A 16548-nucleotide genomic window follows, 5' to 3' on the forward strand; every position below is an offset into this window, starting at 1 on the left:
ATAGAGCGCAGTGGGAATGGCCCTGAAGACAGTATGTGGGACGTTTTTTCATTAATACTATTTAAACTTGAAAAGAAGGCCGATGCACACCTCAAAGGTTGACAACAGGTGTGTATGGCAACAAGGAAGGTCCAAACGAATGGTCCAAAATTGATATCAAGAGAGATGTCCTGCACACTGTCTGGAACTTGCAACAAAAAAAAAGTATTCTGTAAACTACGTTTCTGACCTTCATCAGGACAAAACATTAATGATGTTTTAAAAAAAATACTGTATAGACTACATACACACACACAAACTTTCATAGCCACTTCTTTTTCAACTTTTTCAGCTCTGACATAACGGCTCTCTCTCTCTCTGACATTCACTAATCACGCCACCACAATGCAGAGCCACATCTCTCAATGCAGCGTGACAGCCGCCATAAATGTTTTAGCATAATTCTAATGAAAATCAAAGCTAATCAGCTTTCGTATTATTTCCACCTCATTAATTACTTTAATTAAGGAGATGGCGCTGTCACCCCAAGAGGGGAGCATGGCGGAGTGGAGCATGGACTGGTTCATAATGTGTCAATGATGATGGACCAATGGCTGAATATTCGGCGGTACTTAAGAAGGAAGGATGAGACCAGGGCCATCAGGTTCATGTGTTTAAGTGGGTGGGGAGGCAACCGGTGAGAAATAATTCCGCACGGACAGTAACATGTGACTCTTGCTTTCAGGTCTGTTGCATTTATTTTACAATAAATTATTTTATAATCAATAGATATTTAAACCCACCATGCACAGTAAAAAGATCCTATAACCATGCAACACCTCCCCCCACACGCACTTTAAAAAAAAAGAAATTGTCTCTTCTTAAGCTGTTCAACTCTGTCATTAAGGAATCTGAACATCATATATGGTAACTGAACAGAAAATGACAGGTAGCCTACAATAGGTGCCAATTTCCGTATAATCCCATTAGGATGGCCGTTGCCATGGAAACCATTACAGTCCACTCAAACGGTCTAGAATTACTTACGTCTCTAGTTTGAAGATTCCCGTTATATGCTCCATCCTTAAAAGGATATAACGGGAATCTTCAAACAGCATTTCCTCTTCAACACAAAACTAATGACTCGCACTTTAGGTGTTGACGTAACAAACCATCCCAGAGGAGCAACTGATACGGCACCTCCGTCACAGAATACATTTCAAACGCAAGAAAAAGAAGAATGCACACAGCCTTCACTCCTCCCCTACGATACATCAAATACCTGATCCATCCCATTCGCTTTCACCTGTTTTCTGTTCGACATTACGCCTCAGTCACTAAACGGTAGAGAGGACAATGTAGGACAGGAAATATCCGTGACAAAGTGGCAGGAGGTGTGAGAGTCTTGTGTGGCCCTGTGTTCTTGTAGATGGCAACAATGTCGGTGTGTTGGCGGTGGCGGAAGAGGAGGAGGTGAGGGACTACAGAGTGAAGAGTCTGAACAATCTAGCCGCCGCTCAGCTCAAACTGGAACAGTACGAAGATGCACTGAACACCAGCCGGGATGTGCTGTTCCTGGAGCCTAACAACGTCAAGGCCTTGTTCAGGACAGGAAAGGTGAGGCCACTTCCCTTTGGATTTCCTATTGGTGGTAAACGCAACAAAAACGGTTGCAACCCAAGATTATGGTTTTCAGGTCATGAGCTTCAGCCACTTTAACCCTATATACTTAAGTTGACTGGGCTTCCCCAGGGCTCTAGGTCCGCCAGTATTTCCCTATACACCAAATTCATTCAGCAAAATAGCTTATCTACAAGCTCACAATGCGTCGCAATATGACACATTGTGAGCTTGCAGATCTATTTTCTCTGAATGTTCGCCCCAGAATTGGGAAGCTAGGGTTCAATTAGTTAATATCAAATAAACTGTATTATTATTATTCCAAGGAAGATTCATGTGACCACTCACACAGTAAGTTTACTTTTATTTTGGCGTGGCACGTTATTGAGGTTCCTGATCACTGCCATCTGTTTATCTTTATTGTCAGATTTATGGGTGCATTGCCATCTCTTTTTCAGATGCTGTCAGACAAGGGTGAGAATAAAGAGGCAATGGAGCTACTTAAAAAGGCCTTGAAACTGGAGCCTGCCACTAAGGTGAGACTCTATATGGGTGAGCATGTCTGTCCTTTCGTCACCACCTGTGTTTCCCTACCAAAGACAGCCTGTGAAACCCAACCATACCTCACACACACACACACACACACACACACACAGAGAGCAAAGGTCATTCTAAAATAGCTCCCTAAAGTCAATAGGGAGGCCCATCTCCTGACACCCCAAATTAATGGTAAGGGACTAATTTGTGTTTTCACTTCATGCAATTCTGCAAAGATGCTTTGAATGCTATCTAACCAACAAGAAAACAACCATGCAAGACCTGTGTACTGACTGAGCATGTTAGTTGAAATTTGGACAACTCACAAACCCATATAAACACATTCATCACACTGGCAATTCCTATGATCTTAGTGTATTACAACTCGGGCTCCTTTGAGGACCTGTTCCGTCTTGCTTGTGTGGGTAGTGGAGTCTGCCAGATACTCCACCTGACCACACTGATTAGAGTTGTCTGGAAAGCCCTGCACCTCGTATGACCCAGACATCAACTAAATAATGTCCCTGACAGTAGATAGAAGGGTCGCTGCAGTCTCATACTGCAAAGAAGGTGATAATAAATAGAACTATTACGGCTGTCTTTATACTCTACATTGACTAATGAACAACACTTATCTTGCTGTCTTACTATGGAGAATGGTTAATCATAACAGCAATTGTCACATTAACCTCAGAGGCTTTTGCTTGACATGATAATTCACTCATTGATCCAACCTACTGTTGTTGGTTGAAATGGCCAAACATTGTGAGATATAAGATAATTTACATACAACACATAACCATGGCATTAACTCTTGTCGACCCACTGTTGCCTCTGCTCCTCTCGAGCAGACCTAAAGTGCACAGTGCTATTATCTGCCATACGTCTAGTCTTGTCTAGTCTAGACAAAACTAAAATATCTGCTGGCTTGGTAATTACACCCTTGTCTCGATGGCGGATAAAATCCTTTACAGAAACTTAATTTAGCTGCACTGTGAGAAGGTACTGGTCTACGGTGTGAATCTGATGGCAGGGGGAAAAGATTCAACAGATACGTTGTCTAATAATAACCGCAATATATTGCCTGAGTTGATTCTGCTACATTATACAATCAATGCATGATGAGTTTAATTCTCCACCCTAACAATTTTAAGTTTGATGTTGAGCACTTTACAGTAGAGCATGCAGTGAAATGTAACTTTTAAATAGATAACGAATATGTTAAGTTTGTTTTCTGTTTGTTGAAGCTTACACTGAGTTTAAGTCATTTGGCCTACCTAAGAATATGCAGCATGTATTTATAATAAGACTTCTGCTGCCATCTAATGGACAACTTCAATATTACAGTCTCACATGTAAAGATCCTGTTTTAAGTAAACTTTGTAATGAGATGAAGGTATTTAGACAGAAGTGCTTTGAAGGTCACTTGTTTTTTAGATGTTTTGTCTTTTTCACCTAAGGCAATCCATGTTGAGTTGTCTAAACTCGTCAAAAGGCAATCCGGAGGCTGTGAGACCCAGAAATGGAAACCTAAACCTGCCCAGATTCTTGGAGAGAATATTGCACCGTTTCTGATCCCATCCAAAAAGAAGCCAGTCAAGCCACCTGTAAGCCAAGCCAATTCATAGCTTTAGCAGAGTAAGAAATGCCTTTCATTCAGTTCAGTTTAAAAGACAAACCAGTTGTTTATGTATAGATTGTTTTGACTGTTGTTTTGTGTTTTAGGCAATGTCATGGACGTTTCTGCTTGGAGCTTTGGTGGTGGCCTTGGGCAGCTTAGTGACATCAGTCATTCTGACAGCAAGAAACTGACATCACATCACCAACAAAAAGGAAGTATCTTCTTCACCTCCAGGTTATGCAATAAAATAACTGAAGCGGAAAAACATGGCATGCACTGCACAAAGGCCACGGTGGTGCTGATCTCCCAAGTTTTTATGTGAGAGTAACAAAGTGTAGTAGAATAATGATCTTCATTATGAGACTGTTTTTAGTTTATCAAGTGCTCGTCAAAGAATCAAGACAGCAGTATACACATTTACAGTATGAACAGGTTGACCCTTGTGCAATATTTTCTGGAAACCAAGTTTAAAACTAAAAACCAACTGAAACAAACTTTTACTAATTTGATGACTAGGGCAACAGTCACAATTTGAGCAAAAATCCCAGTACAATCACAATCCCCACATCATCATCCCACATAAAAAAAGATGCAACTAATCTGATAAAAACATATGGCAAAATTAATTGCAAATTCTTTCCACCATCTGCCATTCCACTGTAGCTCATAAGCCCAGAAGAATCCAAAACAGCAGGGAAAAACATTGTCCAGTGTTCAACAGAAACAGAGAAGTAAATGTGTTGCAGCTGTAATGACTTATTGCTTACAGTGACGCCCAATAAAAAGATTGATTGAAAAACCAACTTGTCATTATTTTTCCCCCACATTTTTTAAGAGGCAAGTAAATAGACATTTCTGAAATGATTTAAATGTTGCTTAGCAGGACATTTCAATTAACCAGATGAACCCTAGCGTCACTATTACAAGCTCACAACACGTTGTGTTGCAGCGTGTGGTGAGCTTGTGATTGGCTATTTTCGAGAAATTGATTTGGTGTAGATGGAAAAAAGGAGGATGACTAGTATAGACTCCTGGGGGATGCCAGTTAACAAAGTATATGCGGTTTAAGTTGTGTTTGCCTGTCTTCTATAGCAGTGTGCTGGTTGGTCGATGTAGGTGATCAGGTGATTGGAGACACATGGCTAGTGTCTCCTCAGAGCATTTAAATGCCCCTTGCTCTTTCTTCCACCTGGGCCACACTATGCTGGGGCTTGGCCACAGAACAGTGTTTCGGTTTATTTGTGTTTGGCAGTATGTTTCTCTGCTTTGTTGGAAACTGCAGTTGTTTTATTTATTTAGTTTTTAAATAAAGGGGAAACTGACCCTGATAGGTGGTACCGTGTTTCCCCAGTGGGACTTGTATGCTTTGAAAAATTTGAGTGGGGTGAAAGTGGTTAGAGCTTGGCTCGGGAGCATGGCCCTGGTCACTTTTGCTACACAAGGGTATAGTGTGTAAATACCTGCCACAATTAGCCCCTGAAGACTAAAGTTTAGTTCTTGATCAGTTCTGGATAGGCAGCTTATAGGGGAGGCTATATTTACTGGCTTGACATTGTGTATTTTGGTAGTCGTGCTCGACGTTCTTTTGTTTCCGGGGACTGGGGTTATTAGTTTTTTTTTGGGTCATGACAGGGGTAGGCCTACTTTTTTAAAGCCTTATGTGTCACAGGCACAGAGCGCACCAGTGAATGATAATCTTCCTGTCTGCGTTAGTACACAGGAAAAAACAGCATAAGAAAGATGAAAAAGAACAACATAGTTGTGGATACTTTGTCTAAGGCCCCATGTAACATTAAATAAGTAGTGATGGCGGAAATAAGGAATGATGGAATCTCAATAGCATCAAAGCTTGGAAAAGGTTTTTATTAAAATTATTAAAATTTACATTACAATTACAATACAACTAAATACAAATCTTTGAAATTAAAACATATTTTCTGTTAAATGCATTGACTGTTCTCTTCATTGTTCAAAAATAATCTAAAATGTCCAAGAGAGTTAAAAAAAAAAAGTATAGAATATGTGTATAGAAAATAACCATAGCAATGGGCAACACTGGAATGTATTTATAAAAAAAGATTGTTTCTTCTTTGCTCCATCCCAGACAGTAACGTTTGTTGACATGCATGCCTATAATCCGCAGCAAGCATTCAGAGCCTTCTTTGAATTATTTGGACTCAACTTGACCTGCGAGTCGGACTCACGTCTCACTTTAAAATTTTTCTTCACTGCTCTGTAGTATGAAAAGAAAATAGTTTCATTATGGTGAATTTAAAGGCAGCCTAATATGCTCATTTCCAGCCATTATATTTTTATTCTGGGACTCAATCCACTTAATAAGCTTAGCATGATTTACAGTTTCAAAGAAAACTCATATTTATCTTATACTTATACTCTTTATGCAGACCCTAATTTTAGCCTTACCGAAACATGCCATTTTAGCTCCTTCCCCTTTAATATGAACATTCAACAATGTAATATGACAGAAAATAAGGAAAAGCATAATAGGCCACCTTTAATGATACCGAAAGACAAGCTTTGTCATTGGGCTCTTACCTTGCTAGGTGGAGAACAGCCTCAACTATGTTTGTCCCCTCTTTGGCACTAGTCTCACAGAACAAGGCCCCATATGCCTGCAAACAAAGGATGGATATGCATGATTACCTTCAAATGATTCAGACACTGATAGGGAGACGAGGCATTCCGCTGAATAGGTTTTGTTCAAGGATAACAGAGAAATGCACCTTGGCTAACTTCTCTCCATGCACACTGCTAACACAGCTCCCCTCTGGTAACTCTTCTCTTAGGTCCACTTTGTTCCCAATAACGCACATTGGGATTTGCTCATCTGTTGAGTCCTGTACAAACAAAAAGGTGCTGTTGACTCCATTCATATTTTTTTTGTTAAAACAACGTATTTTGTTCAAATGTTAATCTCTATATTCCTATAGTAATCACTGCTATAGTTTGTTCAATAACAGGGGTCTCTCTGTCTCTCCAGCTCTTTATTAACAGAATACATTTTCAGGTGGGTTGCACATTTCTTCCAATGAGGAGAGAGAACCCCATAAAGATCATTTATCAGCTTGTGTTCCATTTGACCATACAACTGTGTATGGTCATCTTTTTTATTTTATCACTTCACTTTCACACTGTATCCTGTGTGATTTCTGTTCTCTATCCTAATTGGATGAAATTGGTATACGGACCTACATTCTTTTTTTCTGTTTACTAGAGCCGTTGAACAAAGACTACTGTATAGCAATGACAGCTATGCGAATATAGAGTTATTGAACTGATTTAAAAAATAATCACTTAAGGCACATTTAACCCATTTAGACCTGAGGCCGATTCGAAAAACACCTTCTAAATCCTGGCTAAATCCTGAATACATATTTATTCAAAAATTACAAAAAACGTATGCTATATACTGTACATAGCAACAACAACCCCAAAAGGGCTTCCCGGATTGTAAGGTATAGTTACGTATAGGGGTTCCCGGTCTAAATGGGTTAACTGCTGTTCACAGTCACCAGAGTTACCTGGATCTGATCCACCCATGCTCTGACATTGAGGAAACTGCTCTCTGAAGTAACATCGTAGAGCAGTAAGACACCATGAGCTTTGCGGAAATAGGACCTGGCAATGCTGCGGAACCTACAGTACCAGGAAAACGACATTACAACTTGAAAGCATGTGGTTGCTTCTATTGTTATTTGAATCCGGTTTTGAATTAACACGGATCAGCAACAAGGCCCATATGTTGCTGTTACTTCCTTAACTCTCTCAGTGCCAATGAAATAAAAACATTATTGCGAACTGTGCCAGCAATTTTTTTTTTTTAAGCAGGAAGCGAGATACAGCCTTTTTCAGTTAGAAGTTAAACAAAGAGTGGATGGAGCTGCAAATCTTCAGATAATGATATCTTGGGTTCTGAACATTTTTTTCCTTTTTTTTTTTTTTACTCTGGATTTTTCGTTCTGGCACTGAGGGCATTCAGAAGAAACTCAGGATAACTCGGGGCTTGGCACTGAGAGAGTTAATAACCCCATTAAAATGATTACCTCTCTTGTCCAGCTGTATCCCATATCTGCAGGCTAGTTTTTTCTCCATCCACCAGCATCTTCTTGATTTGGAAATCAACGCCTGAGAAACAGTTATGAAACATTTTAGAATTATAATAACTTAGCATCTGAAAACATTGCATCAATACGTTTTGTTCAGTGAACATAACATATGTAATACTGCTAGAGCCCTGCACGGGCCCAAAACCCCCACCCAAGCCCGACATTGACTTAAATCAATTTATTAGCTCGAGCCCGACACCAAATAAATGTACCGGTAGTCTCTCTCTGACGCGCAACTTCCCTGATGCGAGAAGCACACAACTCTATGATGATGATGCGTGCTCACTCGCACTGAATGATACATGCAAACACAGAACACACAGGTCCCGCTACTAAGAGAGGTAAACTTGTTGTAGTTTTATTAAACATTACTACTCGTGCCACAGACAAAAATGTGCAACTCTGTCCAATGAAATTACCTCCCATCACCTGGGAGCGTCGATTTTGCTTCTAAAGCCATGTATGTAATCCAATGCACTGTTTCACTCACCCAGTGTTGTCTGCATATCTCCTCTGAACTCATTAAGAGTCAACCTCATCAGGAAGCTGGACTTTCCAGCCCCTGCATCTCCAGCTAAAACCAGGCGGTACATCGGGATCAGAGTGGGTCCCTCATCCTCTTCAATGTCCGTTTCACTTGGCTTTGTAGCAAGGATACAACAAATTACCCAAATGCATGCGGAATTAAGTTATCTTACATAACAGTATTAAGACAAGATTAGATAAGATGTTAATTGTCATTGTGTTCAGAATCCATTGACATGTTGAGTAGACTGTAGTGCACCCACTTCAAATAGCAGTATCATCATAAAAATACAAATACACAGCACCATTATGCAATAAACTGTTAGTTTTGTCATATGTCATGTTAGGTTTGTCATAAGTCATGTCACAAGTCATAAAAGTCTGTTGTCAAAGATAAGAACATCCACAATACATACAATATGTATAGAATAAAAAACTGCTGCTACCTTCATGGAAGAGAAAGCAGACAAACGTCTTCTTATTGATGATGCAAAAGAGCTGGTTTTGCTTGGAGCCACTGACACAGTAGCCTCTGATTTCACATCGAATATCTATCAGAGACAGTGAGGTTAAAGATCAACGCTAGTACCATAGCATCATAAATGAGTAAGCATGGTGGTTGGTTGACCTGACCTCCACATCAGAGGGGACACATGAATAACTGTGGTGAACAGTTTCCACTGTTTCTCTGCTGTCATCGCTGTCATAATCGCTGCCTGAGTTTTCAGCAGTGCCAGTGTCCATTGGTATGTTAACTCCACTGTCCATTGGTATGTTAACTCCACTGTCCAGATACCTATCGGCCCAGCTGTCCACGTGGGAGTAGCCTGCTTTATCGCCAGTCGTCTTTGGACTGCACAGCACAGGAACACACATCAATTACAGAATTTGTGAAACTGGCTTCAAGTTCAAATCACATTTAACAGACGACAGGGAACATGGTCATACAGTACCTGCTGTGGATGAGTGTACTTTCTCGAAGGGGCTTCATTCTTCTGGATGGGATTTCATTTTGAGGAGACAACTGTTTGGTAGATAACGCAGGTCATGATGTTCAAGTGAACATGATCAATTACTTCATTTGTATAGGCAAGTCCTCATTTTTATAGGCAACATGTAATGTGTTATTGAATAGATGAATAGACTTACCCTCCTTTTGGTTGCCATCGTTTCACTGGCTAATACAGAACGCAGCCCATCATTGCTGTCATACAGCGTTTTGTTCATTTCCCTGACAAGACGTTTCAGGAAATAGAAAAACATCTGTCGCTGATCTTTTGTACTTTACTGCACAAACATGTTTACTGTCATACAGAGGGTGTGGTCTATATAGATTGTGGTCTGATTGCATACTTTTCTCTGACACTCATTGTCTATTATCATTACTGATGCACACAAAACGTGCCAAACAAATGTTCTCAATCATTTGCATTGAATAATTTGCACCTTGACTCAGGTCTGTGTATTTGAAAGAAAGTAATCAACTAAAACAGAAGAAATGTAAAACTTTTTAAGACTTACTGTAGAATTTCAACTTGACTAGAGTAAGACTGGTATTCCAACACCATCCTCTTCAGGTCATCGCTCTCTCTGCAAAATAAAACCAACAACTATGGTCGTAATTGTGTTATAATGTTGTTTATATTGTATTTTGGATTGAATGGATGTGTGTTTGTGTGCTGCTGTATGCAAATGTATCAGTGCCACTCCACGGAGATAATTGGTGGGGCTGCTGATTGGCTGATCAGCTATATACAGGCATGCAAACAGCCCTGAGGTGAAAAAGGTGACAACATGATGTTTTCTTTCGGGTCAGGTGTCACACAATTGCCCTATTTGGGTTAAAAAAGGTGACTGTAGCTGAACAGTGACACTTTTGCATGTCTGTATATAAGACGACTGGGCATCATCTGTCTTTTCGTCTCTCAACCGGCCACACATCCAAGACTGTGCTTGTTCTTTGATTTGTTTGTTTGTTTGTTAGAATGTGAGAGTGATTAGTTACAGTACTTTACTGTAGCTCTCATAAGGTTGATTTGCCAGTTCTGTTTGATCTTTTGATTTTGTTTCCAGAAGGTGGCATAAATATTTCCTGTTCCGGATCAGTTTCTCATAGCTTCATTTGCTTGGCTCAGCAGCAGATTTGAACCGGAAACACATATGAAGGTGTACTGCGTTTCCAACTTAAATCTGTTGCTGACCCGGGACCTTCTGGAAAACTGAACTACAGTTACAGTATGCACAGAGTCACAATGGAATGGAATGGCTGCCATACATGTAGAGGTGCTGAGTTAAGAAAAGTGTGGAGTGGTCTCTTAATTTATTACAGAGCTGTATTTACTGTATATTTAATGCCCTAAAGCAATGGGGTTTACTATGTGAATAGACTTGAAATGAGTATGGCCTTAAGATGGCACCTTACCTTTCATGCTGAACTTTTTGATCTCCATACATATTCTTCAGCTTATCCAGCTCTGAATGCAGAATGGAGATGCTCGTATGTGCTTTGATCAGAGAGCTCCGCAACTGCTCATTTTCCTGAGGAGACCGACAGCAAAAATAACTAGAACGTTTATCTACACTACAGTACTGTAAGTGCATTAGTATTCATCCAGTAGAATTTCATAGCCTAAGTAACTATTCCCAACATTACCTACCAGTGTAAGCTCAGTGATACGTTTGTTCAAGCCGTCAACATCCTCTCTTGAGCGGTTGAGTTCAGATTCCTCTTGGTTCTTGAGTATAAAAATTTTAATGACCACATTATTAAATCAGCATATTAATTGGGTTACTGTGGATAAGCCTGTATTTCTAAATGCTGGAAGACAACATAGCATCTCTTCAGAATCATTATGTCGTCTCAAATAATTTCTTTGCTACACTTAAAACAGAGTAAAGACATTTGTTTTGTCTGGAAAAAATAGACATGAAATTGCTTTATTGGTTGTGTAAACCTTACCTTTAACACCCTGTCTAAAGCAGTATGAAGGTCCGAAACCTCATTTTCATGTTTCCTCTGCATGGTGGCCATGATTCCCTCCATTCTCTTACGCTCCTACAAACATGAAACCCAAGGAGATAGAATTGCCCACTGACACAAGCTTAGAACAGGGGCTTTCATCTAACTTTACAGAGAGGCCCTTTGTGAGAAATGGAACCAGCTGCTGTGTCCTAAATGTCTAGGTAACTCTCAAGAAGCAGGAAAGAATGCTGCAGGGTTATTAAGTGCCCCTCATTTCACTTAGGAAAGAAATAAAGTAATTTCCTCAAATACTATACTTCAATATACAACTGCCATTGTCATTTTATACATATTAAAATGCAATTTTCTTAATACAAACTGCTAATGACTGGTTCAGTACACTACTACACTACACAGTAAAATCCTCATAGTTGATTTAACACTGAGAGTGAACAACAGGAGTGTACAATGATTTTGCTCTGTATTAACAACTTGGCATGTCACTAATAAATACATTCAACTCACCTCTTCTCTCACCCTTTCTTCTAGTGTGGAAAGTTGCTGTTGCATGTCATCTTCCATTTCAGCCAGCTGGCTACTGTTCATGTCCTCTGCTCTGTTAGGGTCATAGACCTGTGATTTAATGTGTACCTTCAACCTAAAGCAGACCAAGTCCAACTGTCCAACAACAAACGTTTGAGATGTAAGGATAAATTACCCCCCCCCCCCCCCCCCCCCGCCTCACCAACACGACTTCAAGAGGTTTAAATTAATCAGTCAATCTATCATAATTGAACTAAGACACAATACAAAACAACTACTGTTTGTTAAGACATACATTTCATATCTACTGAGTTGAGCAGGAGCTCACACACAGTGTAGTTGTACCACTCCCCGCTCTCGTCAGATGACAGCACCAAGGGAGGGACTGTCTTCAGAAAACAGATTTCGCAGGGGAACTGCGAGACAGACTGTTCCCCTGTTCCCCATACATATATACAGTATACCTTATATATACACACACAGCACACACACACACACACACACACAGACATCCATGTTATGTTTAAAGAACCGAAATAAACTGCTACTAAAACTACTTACTGTATGTGTGAAATTAGAGGCAATACCGGCCTACAACGGGAATACTTTCAGGGTTTCTACGTAAAATAAGAAGGAACAGGCAGTGTTCATAATTACTTCCTTGAGTGTGGAATGTCACTTGTCCCTTGTGCTTTAGTGAAGCAGAAAATATCCCAGACACAAACCCCTCCCATGACTTATAAACCACGCAATGGTGTTTAGTCAACATTGACTCAGTTATTCAGGTAAGTTTGGTGATGTTTGAATGACTTTGGAGAAAATGTCAAGAAATACAGAATTTAAATAGCCCATATTTGTGTGCAATATAAATGGCCCAAACTGTGAATAGACAATGACATACTATTACTATTATTATACTAGATCCATGAAACCCCCAATATTTGCCATCCAAGTTGTAATCACCCTTTGTATCAGTTGTATAGATAAATAGAGTTTTTAATGGCCAATTGCACCACAAATTCCAACAATTGATCTACTATTGTGTATGTGCAATTATAAAAAATATGCTTTGCTGACTGTATATCTGCAGCCTATTCAAGATCATTTGTGTCATATATTTAATATAATTTTTAAGTTAACAACACATGTCTGACCCTTAAAAGAGGTCATTCAGTCATCCTAGCCAACCCTACTATACAAACTGATCTATTATCGTCTTGTATCAATCTACCATCTGATTTATTTATATAATATATATTTATAAAAGCACTTTGGTTTAAACTAAAGGATCATCGCCTCACTCATTTTCAACCTTATTTTCATATAATTAGTCCTTACTAATATTCATTATAAGATGGTGCAATTTCCACCTACTCACACTATGTCTCATTGGTGGGCTATGGACGGTTCAGAAACCTGCCTACCAATGACATCCTCGATGGGGATGACAAGCCAATAGAAACTAAGGCCTTGCTCTTCCTTGAAAGTTAGTGTGCTGAAAATAGAAGCCATTCTTCTTGCATTAATCAAAAATAAATCTTTACATTATCAATCACAGCCCTCCTCTGAGACGAGTGAGTAGACAATAGACATAAATGCTTCCGTCTTATAATGAGCATTAGTGAGGACCAATTATATGAAGATAGGTTGAAAACGGGGTGAAGTGGTCCTTTAAGTGGAAGAAAGAGCAAAAACTAGAACTCACATATTATGCCAAGTGAATAGTTTCAGATGGCAAGGGAGAAGCCTGCAGGTTGCATTATTGAGGGCCACAACTTTGTGTAGATAAACAAACCCTCTGGCTATATGTATGTAAAACCAAAGGCTGTCACATTTTGTGGTCTATGCCATTATGTGGGATAATTTGCTCTTGAGAGTAGATGATTTGTCTGTTGACATTTCTTAACAACAAAAAAATGCTGTCCTCGACAATAAACCAGGTTATGGAAAGACTAAAGCATGTGAAATGACATCACAGAGAGCATTATTATGCTCTTCTGAATCTACCCCAATGGTAGCCAGACTGGACCCCAACATACACTGTACAGACAGAGGAACTGTACTTCGATAATGTAACCCTGACCCGCTAATTAAGCAGCGCTTCGAGAACTCAGATATATTCTTACCTCTTTAAACAGCTTTCCAGCTGTTCTCTCTCCATGCTGTGATCCATGCTTTCTCCTATGAGGGCGTGGACAACTTCCTCGTACTGCTGGAGCATATCGATATTTGCGGAGGACTGGAGGGTCTGATACAAATCAGCCAACTGATCCTTAAGACTATAAATTAGGAGTAGATTAGTACAGCAAATAAATGAATAGCTGAAGTACAGAAAGGAGAAAAAGAAGTTTGCACCTGCCAGCTTGGGAACCTATGCTCATATTAGCCCTAGAATGGCTGTGATTTTGCACACATTTCATGTATTCCATTATAATACAGGATGGGTGGGAAATAGGGAAATCTGGGCACCATTTTTTGGAAAGACTGGGCACTCGAGAAGAGTGGACACCAGAAATAGTGGGCACCAGGCCTCGGAAGACTGGGCACTAGGGAAATGTGGGCACCAATACAAAGTAGGCAGACTGGGCACCTTTTAGTCAAATATGCCTAACCCAAACCTTAATCCTAACCACAGTAAAACTATGCCTAACCGTAACCTCAAATTAATATAAATATAATATATAATAAGTATAATAATATGCATGCCAGACTTCAAAGTATTCCGGTTTTGGTGCCTGGATTTCCCCTAGTGCCCACTCTTCCGAGGTCTAGAACCCACTATGTTTTGGTGCCCAAATTTCCCTTGTGCCCACTCTTCCGAGGCCTGGTGCCCACATTTCCCCTAATGCCCACTCTTCAAAGGCCTGGTGCCCACTCTGTTTTGGTGCCCACTCTTCCAAGGTGCCCAGTATCAACAAGTGCCCAGAATGTTTTGGTGCCCACCCTTCCTGTATCCTTCCACAATATACAGCCATACCATATGTATCATATCCATTTGAAAGTTCTAGCAGAAAACGTGTGTTTAGTGGGGAAAAAAACAGAGCCAATAGAAGGCTCTGGTAAAATATCTCCACTTTTGCCACGACATTTACATGCACATAATTCTCTGCAATGCACGCCAATGGCAACGCAACTGTCAACTGTGTGCCCCAGGTGATCCCCATTAGGTCTAATTGTATGCTGCTCTCGCTGGGGTGATCTATGGCTGTTTATGTGGAATACTAGCCCTGATTACAATGACTGACTGTCATATGACTGACTGTCATATTATATGACAGTCATGGATGATCTTCAAAATAGTGTTTGCCCTGTCTCCCTTTTTGGTCCGTACATCTACTTAAACGTTCAGATTTCAAATATACAGAGCTTACCCCATGGCCACGGATGTTAAAATTCTGTACGGGCCCTCAGAAGTACCCGTATCTTCCGTATTGTTTAATAAAAGGCATTTTAATCCGATCGGTGGCCATTTTCTTCGTATTTTCTCCACAATGCTTTCAACTACGCGACCCTATCGGTTGGGAGGTATATTGCACTGAGCCTGATATAGTATAACTATGAGAAATTAGCCACCGATCGGATTAAATTACTTTTTATTGAACAATACAGAAGATACGGGTACTTCTGAGGGGCCGTGCATAATTGTAACATCCGTGGCCATGGGGTAAGCACTTTATATTTGAAATCTGAACGTTTACTTTATGTAGATATGCGTACCAAAAAGGGGCAAAGTGCAAACACTATTTTGAAGATCATCCAAGACGGTCATGACCATCTTGTGATCCAAGGCTAGTGGAATACATGACATGTACGTAATATCACAGCCAATCTAGGGCTCTCTGCAGTCTGCACATAATTATAGCCAATAGGCATTATGACGGTGACTTACCTTTCGGGGAGAAGAACTGCACCGTCGACTTTGCTCAGAAACTCGTCCCACGGGGAGCCTTGGTCTTGGATCTGAGAAGCACCGAAGGATGCCAGGTCCAGGGTCTCGGAAACCTCCTGGAACCTCGACGAAAAGTTGTTGTAATTGATGTATCCGTTTTGATCCGCGTCGAACTTGTTGAACAAAGTTTTCATCTCACTCTCGGAGACACTGAGCTCTCGGCAAACGACCGTGAAGTCCTCGTATTCGATCACTCCAGACTTATTCACATCGCACGCTGAAAACAGTCTTTGAAGGCTGGGTCTCTCCATTTTCATAAAATAAAAATAAAATAAAAACTAATAAAAACAAAACATTTAGGCCGATCACACGGATAAGGAAATAAGCAAGCCTTTCTTGTGCATAGATCTCCTGTATCGCCAGTGACCGTGAGAACCAGGTGATGGTATCCTTGTACTTAACGGGTGTTGGTATGTATGCCTGCCTGGGGCAGTCATTCAAAATGTCAATGAAAACCCAATATCAGAGCCTCAATTAAACACGCACAGGAAACACGACCCATTGATTGGCCAGCCACGTCGCGGTCTGAAACTGCGGTCACCTGTCGTTTGTATTGTCGTTGCGCGTCTATTGGTGTAAATAGGGGCCTATGTTAGACACGTAGCTGTGGGAGCAGGAGAGTAATACAGTATACTGGGGCTTTGTGTGAAATGTACCCAGAGACAATGTTGCACTTATTTTGGAA

General features: G+C 40.3%; 2 protein-coding genes across 3 annotated transcripts in view; one reads left to right on the top strand and one right to left on the bottom strand.

Annotated features, from left to right (window-relative positions):
• The window catches only part of fkbp16 (FKBP prolyl isomerase 16), a gene marked incomplete at both ends in the record, with an annotated part of 34409 nt that extends 30461 nt beyond the window's left edge, over positions 1-3948 (top strand). The window contains 4 exons of the mRNA XM_080438043.1: positions 1409-1596; positions 2058-2135; positions 3597-3743; positions 3862-3948. Coding sequence (XP_080294169.1) covers positions 1409-1596; positions 2058-2135; positions 3597-3743; positions 3862-3948 — 500 coding nt within the window. The remainder of the gene's footprint in view (positions 1-1408; positions 1597-2057; positions 2136-3596; positions 3744-3861) is intronic.
• Positions 3949-5601: 1653 nt separating this feature from the next.
• Positions 5602-16332, bottom strand: rasef2 (RAS and EF-hand domain containing 2). 2 transcript variants are annotated; one of them, XM_080437169.1, is made up of 17 exons: positions 15804-16328; positions 14041-14193; positions 11897-11987; positions 11369-11464; positions 11067-11144; positions 10832-10947; positions 9931-9999; positions 9559-9640; positions 9363-9433; positions 9043-9262; positions 8856-8960; positions 8375-8525; positions 7822-7903; positions 7300-7414; positions 6502-6615; positions 6314-6390; positions 5602-5990 (listed from the first exon to the last, which is right to left on the bottom strand). In XM_080437169.1, the coding sequence occupies exons 1-17, from the start codon at positions 16118-16120 to the stop codon at positions 5888-5890; spliced, it is 2040 nt and encodes a 679-aa protein (XP_080293295.1). In that variant the 5' UTR covers positions 16121-16328; the 3' UTR covers positions 5602-5887. The 2 variants fall into 2 exon arrangements, with proteins under 2 accessions (XP_080293295.1, XP_080293296.1); XM_080437170.1 differs by lacking the exons at positions 5602-5990; positions 6314-6390; positions 6502-6615; positions 7300-7414 and adding an exon at positions 7453-7529 and having other exon boundaries at positions 7789-7903; positions 15804-16332.
• Positions 16333-16548: the final 216 nt, after the last annotated feature.

The sequence above is a fragment of the Gymnoscopelus braueri genome (genome assembly GCF_963280865.1).
Source record: "Gymnoscopelus braueri genome assembly, chromosome: 9".
In the NCBI taxonomy this organism is placed as follows: Eukaryota; Metazoa; Chordata; class Actinopteri; order Myctophiformes; family Myctophidae; genus Gymnoscopelus; species Gymnoscopelus braueri.

Excerpts from the sequence above, each read along its gene's own strand:
- rasef2 (XM_080437169.1), bottom strand. The coding sequence starts at position 16,120 with ATGAAAATGGAGAGACCCAGCCTTCAAAGACTGTTTTCAGCGTGCGAT. Across the intron at positions 11,145-11,368 it reads CTTTAGACAGGGTGTTAAAG|AACCAAGAGGAATCTGAACT; the intron begins GTAAGGTTTACA and ends TTTATACTCAAG. Across the intron at positions 6,391-6,501 it reads ATGGAGAGAAGTTAGCCAAG|GCATATGGGGCCTTGTTCTG; the intron begins GTGCATTTCTCT and ends CTTTGTTTGCAG.